This window comes from Heterodontus francisci, unplaced genomic scaffold, assembly GCF_036365525.1.
Source record: "Heterodontus francisci isolate sHetFra1 unplaced genomic scaffold, sHetFra1.hap1 HAP1_SCAFFOLD_1006, whole genome shotgun sequence".
Lineage (NCBI taxonomy): Eukaryota > Metazoa > Chordata > Chondrichthyes > Heterodontiformes > Heterodontidae > Heterodontus > Heterodontus francisci.
The window spans coordinates 60602-69732 of record NW_027141068.1 but is presented as its reverse complement, the minus strand read 5'-3'; the positions used below and the strand labels follow the sequence as shown (position 1 = coordinate 69732).

Below are 9131 nucleotides of genomic sequence, written 5' to 3'. Positions count from 1 at the left end.
CAGAGAGAGGGAGATTAACCTCTTTCTCAGTCTGTGCTGTGGGTTTTGTTCCTGGATTAACCGTCTGCCAATTGGACACACCCCCTCGGCAAATCAGAAGGCTCCCCAGTCCTGATTGGACAGAAGTTTAATGCTGGGGAAAGGGACAGTATAAGTCGTTGATCAGTGCGAGTGACAGTGAGACTGGATCAGAGGGAGGGAAAGAGAGAGAGAGAGCGTTGTGACAGAGGAGAGCAGGAAGGAGGGAGTCACGAGCGGAGAAGAGGAAGAAGGAGGGAGTCTCGTGGTGGGGGCGAGAGACTGGGGCGAGTGTCGGAGTGGACGGAAAGTGAGGGAGGAGGGTGTGAAGGAGGGAAGGTGTGAGGAGATGGCGATGATCTTCTCTGAGCTTCGCACCTCCCCACTCTCCATGGAGTACGTCAATGACTTTGACCTGATGAAGTTTGAGGTGAAAGAGGAGCGAGTGGAGGAAGCCCCGTGCCTGCCTCGGATGGGAGATTCACTCAGCTCTACCCCCTATAACTCCATCCCCTCATCGCCGAGTCTCAGCGAGCCCGCCCTGGGGGACCACAATGGCAGCCTGGAGGAGTTGTACTGGATGGCGGGCTGTACCCAACCCCTGGACTCGGAGACAATGGTAATCGGTCCCGAGGACCCGGTGGAGGCCCTGATTGGCTCGTCGACTGGGGGGGTCGGCGCCGGAGGCCAGATCCAGGGGTTCGAGACTTTTTGCCCCCACCACCAGCACCACCACCTCCACCAGCTCCTGTCAACCGAGATCTTTGATGTCCGGCAACAACACGGGCAGGTAAACAGGAGGCGGGCATCAAACCGGGCAAAATGCTGTGAATCGGCAGAAGCATCTGATGAATGACTGGGTTTTGGTGATTGAGATTAGGGTTTTGGTGAATGTGTGGGTTTTGGCGAATGAGTTTAGCGTTTTGGTGACTGGGTGGGTTTTGGTGAATGGGTTTGGGTTTTGATGAATGGGTGGGTTTTGGTAAATGTGTTCAAGGCTTTGGTGAATGAGTGGGTTTTGGTGAATGAGTTTAGGGTTTTGGTGAATGGGTCGGTTTTGGTGAATGGGTTTAGGGTTTTGGTGAATGTATGGGTTATGTTGAATGAGGTTAGGGTTATGGTGAATTAGTTTAGGGTTTTGATGAATGGGTTTAGGGTTTTGGTGAATAGGTGGGTTTTGGTGAATGAATTTAGGGTATTGGTGAACAAATTTAGGGTTTTGGTGAATGAATTTAGGGTTTTGGTGAATGGGTTTAGGGTTTTGTTGATTTGTGATTGTTTTGGTGAATGGGTGGGTTTTGGTGAATGTGTTCAGGGTTTTGGTGAATGGTTTTAGGGTTTTGGTGAATGGGTCGGTTTTGGTGAATGGGTTTAGGGTTTTGGTGAATGGGTTTAGTGTTTTAGTGAATGGGTGGGCTTTGGTGAATGAGTTTAGAATTTGGTGAATGGGTGGGTTTTGGTGAATGGGTTTAGGGTTTTCGTGAATGGGTTTAGCGTTCTGGTGACTGGGTGGGTTTTGGTGAATGGGTTTGGGTTCTGTTCAATGTGTTCAAGGCTTTGGTGGATAGGTTTAAGGTTTTGGTGAATGGGTGGGTTTTGGTGAACAGGTTTAGGGTTTTGGTGAACGGGTGGGTTTTGGTGAACAGGTTTCGGGTTTTGGTAAACGGGTTTAGGGTTTTGGTGAACGGGTTTAAGGTTTTGGTGAATGGGTGGGTTTTGGTGAACAGATTTAGGGTTTTGGTGAACGGGTTTAGGGTTTTGGTGAATGGATGGGTTATGGTGAATGAGGTTAGGGTTATGGTGAATTAGTTTAGGGTTTTGATGAATGGGTTTAGGGTTTTGGTGAATGGGTGGATTTTGGTGAATGAATTTAGGCTAATGGTGAACAAATTTAGGGTTTTGGTGAATGAATTTAGGGTTTTGGTGAATGGGTTTAGGGTTTTGTTAATTTGTGATGGTTTTGGTGAATGGGTGGGTTTTGGTGAATGGGTTTAGGGTTTTGGTGAATAGGTGGGTTTTGGTGAATGGGTTCAGGGTTTTGGTGAATGGGTTTAGTGTTTTGGTGAATGGGTTTAGTGTTTTGGTGAATGGATGGGTTTTGGTGAATGGGTTTAGAGTTTTGGTGAATGGGTTTAGGGTTTTGGTGAATGGGTGGGTTTTGGTAAATGTGTTCAAGGCTTTGGTGAATGGGTTTAAGGTTTTGGTGAATGGGTGGGTTTTGGTGAACAGGTTTAGGGTTTTGGTGACCAGGTTTAGGGTTTTGGTGAACGGGTTTAGGGTTTTGGTGAATGGCTTTAGGGTTTTGGTGAATGGATGGGTTATGGTGAATGAGGTTAGGGTTATGGTGAATTAGTTTAGGGTTTTGATGAATGGGTTTAGGGTTTTGGTGAATGGGTGGGTTTTGGTGAATGATTTTAGGGTTTTGGTGAATGAATTTAGGATTTTGGTGAATGGGTGGATTTTGGTGAATGGGTTTAGGGTTTTGGTGAATGGGTGGGCTTTGGTGAATGAGTTTAGAATTTGGTGACTGGGTGGGTTTTGGTGAATGGGTTTAAGGTTTTGGTGAATGGGTTTAGCGTTTTGGTGACTGGGTGGGTTTTGGTGAATGGGTTTGGGTTTTGATGAATGGGTGGGTTTTGGTGAATGGGTTTAGGGTTTTGTTGATTTGTGATGGTTTTGGTGAATGGGTGGGTTTTGGTGAATGTGTTCAGGGTTTTGGTGAATGGTTTTAGGGTTTTGGTGAATGGGTTTAGGGTTTTGGTGAATGGGTCGGTTTTGGTGAATGGGTTTAGGGTTTTGGTGAATGGGTTTTGTGTTTTAGTGAATGGGTGGGCTTTGGTGAATGTGTTTAAAATTTGGTGAATGGGTGGGTTTTGGTGAATGGGTTTAGGGTTTTCGTGAATGGGTTTAGCGTTCTGGTGACTGGGTGGGTTTTGGTGAATGGGTTTGGGTTCTGTTCAATGTGTTCAAGGCTTTGGTGAATATGTTTAAGGTTTTGGTGAATGGGTGGGTTTTGGTGAACAGGTTTAGGGTTTTGGTGAACGGGTGGGTTTTGGTGAACAGGTTTCGGGTTTTGGTAAACGGGTTTAGGGTTTTGGTGAACGGGTTTAAGGTTTTGGTGAATGGGTGGGTTTTGGTGAACAGATTTAGGGTTTTGGTGAACGGGTTTAGGGTTTTGGTGAATGGATGGGTTATGGTGAATGAGGTTAGGGTTATGGTGAATTAGTTTAGGGTTTTGATGAATGGGTTTAGGGTTTTGGTGAATGGGTGGATTTTGGTGAATGAATTTAGGCTAATGGTGAACAAATTTAGGGTTTTGGTGAATGAATTTAGGGTTTTGGTGAATGGGTTTAGGGTTTTGGTGAATGGGTGGGTTTTGGTGAATGGGTTCAGGGTTTTGGTGAATGGGTTTAGTGTTTTGGTGAATGGGTATAGTGTTTTGGTGAATGGATGGGTTTTGGTGAATGTGTTCAAGGCTTTGGTGAATGGGTTTAAGGTTTTGGTGAATGGGTGGGTTTTGGTGAACAGGTTTAGGGTTTTGGTGACCAGGTTTAGGGTTTTGGTGAACGGGTTTAGGGTTTTGGTGAATGGCTTTAGGGTTTTGGTGAATGGATGGGTTATGGTGAATGATGTTAGGGTTATGGTGAATTAGTTTAGGGTTTTGATGAATGGGTTTAGGGTTTTGGTGAATGGGTGGGTTTTGGTGAATGATTTTAGGGTTTTGGTGAATGAATTTAGGGTTTTGGTGAATGGGTGGATTTTGGTGAATGGGTTTAGGGTTTTGGTGAATGGGTGGGCTTTGGTGAATGAGTTTAGAATTTGGTGAATGGGTGGGTTTTGGTGAATGGGTTTAAGGTTTTGGTGAATGGGTTTAGCGTTTTGGTGACTGGGTGGGTTTTGGTGAATGGGTTTGGGTTTTGATGAATGGGTGGGTATTGGTGAATGGGTTTAAGGTTTTGGTGAATGGGTGGGTTTTGGTGAACAGGTTTAGTGATTTGGTGAACAAGTTTAGGGTTTTGGTGAATGGCTTTAGGGATTTGGTGAATGGATGGGTTGTGGTGAATGCATTTAGAGTTTTGGTGAATGGGTTTCGTGTTTTGGTGAATGGGTTTTGGTGTATGGGTCGGTTTTGGTGAATGGGTTTAGGGTTTTGGTGAATGGGTGGGCTTTGGTGAATGAGTTTAGAATTTGGTGAATGGGTGGGTTTTGGTGAATGGGTTTAAGGTTTTGGTGAATGGGTTTAGCGTTTTGGTGACTGAGTGGGTTTTGGTGAATGGGTTTGGGTTTTGATGAATGGGTGGGTTTTGGTGAAAGGGTTTAAGGTTTTGGTGAATGGGTGGGTTTTGGTGAACAGGTTTAGTGTTTTGGTGTACGAGTTTAGGGTTTTGGTGAATGGCTTTAGGGTTTTGGTGAATGGATGGGTTTTGGTGAATGCATTTAGAGTTTTGGTGAATGGATTTAGGGTTTTGGTGAATGGGATTAGGGTTTTGGTGAATGGGTTTAGTGTTTTGGTGAATGGGTTTTGGTGAATGGGTCGGTTTTGGTGAATGGTTTTAGGGTTTTGGTGAATGGGTGGGTTTTGGTGAATGGGTTTAGGGCTTTGGTGAATGGGTTAAGGGTTTTGGTGAATGAGTGGGCTTTTGTTTAGTTTAGTTTAGAGATACAGCACCGAAACAGGCCCTTCGGCCCACCGAGTCTGTGCCGACCATCAACCACCCATTTATACTAATCCTACATTCCTAGTACATCCCCACCTGTCCCTTGGTGAATGGGTGAGTTTTGGTGAATGGATTTAGGGTTTTGGTGAATGGGTTTAGCGTTTTGGTGACTGGGTGGGTTTTGGTGAATGGGTTTGGGTTTTGATGAATGGGTGGGTTTTGTTCAATGTTTTCAAGGCTTTGGTGAATGGGTTTAAGGTTTTGGTGAATGGGTGGGTTTTGGTGAACAGGTTTAGGGTTTTGGTGAACGGGTTTAGGGTTTTGGTGAATGGATGGGTTATGGTGAGCAGGTTTAGGGTTTTGGTGAATAGGTTTAGGGTTTTGGTGAATGGATGGGTTATGGTGAATGAGGTTAGGGTTATGGTGAATTAGTTTAGGGTTTTGATGAATGGGTTTAGGGTTTTGGTGAATGGGTGGGTTTTGGTGACCGAGTTTAGGGTTTTGGTGAATGAATTTAGGGTTTCGGTGAATGGGTTTAGTGTTTTGGTGACTGGGTGGGTTTTAGTGAATGGGTTTGGGTTTTGATGAATGGGTGGGTTTTGTTCAATGTGTTCAAGGCTTTGGTGAATGGGTTTAAGGTTTTGGTGAATGGGTGGGTTTTGGTGAACAGGTTTAGGGTTTTGGTGAACGGGTATAGGGTTTTGGTGAATGGATGGGTTAAGGTGAGCAGGTTTAGGGTTTTGGTGAATGGGTTTAGGGTTTTGGTGAATGGATGGGTTATGGTGAATGAGGTTAGGGTTATGGTGAATTAGTTTAGGGTTTTGATGAATGGGTTTAGGGTTTTGGTGAATGGGTGGGTTTTGGTGACCGAGTTTAGGGTTTTGGTGACCGAGTTTAGGGTTTTGGTGAACGAATCTAGGGTATTGGTGAACAAATTTAGGGTTTTGGTGAATGAATTTAGGGTTTTGGTGAATGGGTTCAGGGTTTTGGTGAATGGGTTTAGTGTTTTGGTGAATGGGTTTAGGGTTTTGGTGAATGGGTTTAGGGTTTTGGTGAATTGGTGGGTTTTGGTGAATGGGTTTAGGGTTTTGGTGAATGGGTTTAGGGTTTTGCTGAATGGGTGGGTTTTGGTGAATGGGTTTAGGGTTTGGTTGAATGGGTTGGTTTTGATGAGTGGGTTTAGGCTTTTGGTGAACGAGTTTAGGGCTTTGGTAAATGTGTAGTTTTGTTGAATGGGTGAGTTTTGGTGAATAAGTTTAGGGTTTTGGTGAACAGATTTAGTGTTTTGTTGAACGAGTTTAGGGCTTTGGTGATTGTGTAGTTTTGGTGAATGGGTGGGTTTTGGTGAATGAGTTTAGGGTTTTGTTGAATGGGTGAGTTTTGGTTAATAAGTTTAGGGTTTTGGTGAACAGATTTAGGGTTTTGTTGAACGAGTTTAGGGCTTTGGTGAATAGGTTGGTTTTGGTGAATGGGTTTAGGGTTCTGGTGAATGGGTTTAATGCTTTGGTGAATGGGTGTGTTTTGGTGATTGGGTGGGTTTCGGTGAATGATTTCAGGATTTTGGTGAATGGGTGGGCTTTGGTGAATTGGTTTAGGGCTTTGTTGAATGAGTTTAGTGTTTTGGTGAATGGGTGTGTTTTGGTGAATTAGTTTAGGGATTTGGTGAATTAGTTTAGGGATTTGGTGAATGGGTGGGCTTTGGTGAATGTGTTTAGGGTTCTGGTGAATGGGTTTAATGCTTTGGTGAATGGGTGTGTTTTGGTGATTGGGTGGGTTTTGGTGAATGAGTTTAGGGTTTTTAGTTTCAGTTTAGTTCTGTTTAGAGATACAGCACTGAAACAGTCCCTTCGGCCTACCGAGTCTGTGCCGACCATCAACCATCCATATATACTAATCCTACACTAATCCCATATTCCTACCACATCCCCACCTGTCCCTATATTTCCCTACCACCTACCTATACTAGGGGCAATTTATAATGGCCAATTTACCTACCAACCTGCAAGTCTTTTGACTTGTGGGAGGAAACCGGAGCACCCGGAGAAAACCCAGGCAGACACAGTGAGAACTTGCAAACTCCACACAGGCAGTACCCAGAATCGAACCCAGGTCGTTGGAGCTGTGAGGCTGCGGTGCTAACCACTGCGCCACTGTGCATTCATTTGGTGAATGAGTTTAGGGTTTTGGTGAATGGATAGGTTTTGGTTAATGGATGGGTTTTGGTGAACGGGTTTAGGGTTTTGGTGAATGGGTTTAGGGTTTTGGTGAATGAATTTAGGGTTTTGGTGAAGGGGTTTAGGGTTTTGTTGATTGGTGATGGTTTTGGTGAATGGGTGGGTTTTGGTGAATGGGTTTAGGGTTTTGGTGAATTGGTGGGTTTTGGTGAATGGGTTTAGGGTTTTGGTGAATGGGTGGGTTTTGGTCAATGGGTGGGTTTTGGTGAATGAGTTCAGGGTTTTGGTGAATGGGTTTAGTGTTTTGGTGAATGGGGGTTTAGTATTTTGGTGAATGGGTGGGTTTTGGTGAATGGGTTTAGGGTTTTGATGAATGGGTGTGTTTTGGTTAATGGGTTTAGGGTTTTGGTGCATGGGTTTATGTTTTTGGAGAATGGGTGGGTTTTGGTGAATGGGTGGGTTTTGGTGAATGGGTTTAGGGTTTTGGTGAATTGGTGGGTTTTGGTGAATGGGTTTAGGGTTTTGGTGAATGGGTGGGTTTTGGTCAATGGGTGGGTTTTGGTGAATGAGTTCAGGGTTTTGGTGAATGGGTTTAGTGTTTTGGTGAATGGGGGTTTAGTATTTTGGTGAATGGGTGGGTTTTGGTGAATGGGTTTAGGGTTTTGATGAATGGGTGTGTTTTGGTTAATGGGTTTAGGGTTTTGGTGCATGGGTTTATGTTTTTGGAGAATGGGTGTGTTTTGGTGAATGGGTTTAGGGTTTGGTTGAATGGGTTGGTTTTGATGAGTGGGTTTAGGGCTTTGGTGAATGGGTTGGTTTTGGTGAATGGGTTTAGGGTTTTGGTGGATGGGTGGGTTTTGGAGAATGATTTTAGGGTTTTGGTGAATGGGTGGGCTTTGGTTAATGGTTATAGGGTTTTGGTGAATGGGTTTAGGGTTTTGGTGAATGGGTGGGTTTTGGAGAATAGTTTGAGTGTTTTGGTGAATGGGTGGGTTTTGGTGAATGGTTATAGGGTTTTGGTGAATGGTTATAGGGTTTTGGTGAATGGGTTTAGGGTTTTGTTGAACGGGTTTAGGGCTTTGGTGAATGTGTAGTTTTGGTGAGTGGGTGGGTTTTGGTGAATGAGTTTAGGGCTTTGGTGAATGGGTTGGTTATGGTGAATGGTGATTTGTGATGGCTTTGTTGTCCTTTATTGGCCTCTTGACTCTTCCCAATAGCTAATGTTTACATTTTCTTTTCCTTCCCCTCTCTCCCCACCACTCCACACCACCGCTACACCCCCAGCAGTTCCGGCCCCCCCATCGCACTTCCGAGCCCCTCAGCGATGAGCAGCTGATGGGCATGTCGGTACGCCAGCTGAACCGGCAGCTGCGGGGGCTGGGCAAGGACGAGGTTGGGCGCCTGAAGCAGCGGCGCCGGACGCTGAAGAACCGAGGCTACGCCCAATCCTGTCGCTCTAAACGTGTCCACCAGCGCCAGGCCCTAGAGAGTGAGAGGAGCCAGTTGCTGGAGCAGCTTGCCCTCCTGCGGGCGGAGGCCGCCCGACTGGCCAGGGAGCGGGACGCCTACCAGAACCGGTGCCAGCGGTTGGCGACAGGGGGTGGCGGGGGAGGGGGAGCGCCCCTGGCCGAGAAGCCGTCTTCGCCCGCCTTCTACCTGTGATGGACCAGCAAGAGAGAGAGAGCTCCTCCCAGATGGGGCACAGACCTGGCGTGACGATTCAACATTGGCTTGGCATCAATCGCGCCTCAAAACGTCCTCTCCCACACTTCAGCCACCCTCCACGTGACTCCAGTCCCACTCAGGAACACACATGATTAATGGCCCCCACCATCACTCCACCCACCATTCCCCTCCCCGCGCTCTCTTCAGGTGCCAATCCTCCCTGAGGCCCATCCTCACAGGAGAGACAGAAAAGATAGCCCCCATGCAGAGCAGGATCCTGTGAGGGGCCGCTGGAAGCTGCTTTAAGAGGGATCCTCCTTCCCTCTCCAACTCCTCTCCCCACCCTGAGCCCACCTCCAAGTTGATGTGAGTGGTTTAAGAGAGAGGTCGCGGAAGGATCCATGGTCAATGGGAGACCAACGTGCGAGGAGGCCCGAGCTCGGGGCCAGAGAGTGACGAAGCAGAAACAGCTTCCTGAAAGGGCGCAGGCATGTAAACGTCAAGGGGCGGAAGGGATGAAGAGTTCAAAGGCAGCAATTGTTTTAAAAGCCAGTGGACTGGTACAAAGATTAATGGCAATGGACCAATGGGATGTCAGACTCTTTGACTCGAGAGG

General features: G+C 46.3%; 1 protein-coding gene across 1 annotated transcript; it reads left to right on the top strand.

Moving 5' to 3' along the window:
• The first annotated feature begins 367 nt into the window (after positions 1–367).
• LOC137361919 (neural retina-specific leucine zipper protein-like) lies at positions 368–8512 on the top strand. The gene is made up of 2 exons (XM_068026503.1): positions 368–463; positions 8165–8512. The coding sequence occupies exons 1-2, from the start codon at positions 368–370 to the stop codon at positions 8510–8512; spliced, it is 444 nt and encodes a 147-aa protein (XP_067882604.1).
• Positions 8513–9131: the final 619 nt, after the last annotated feature.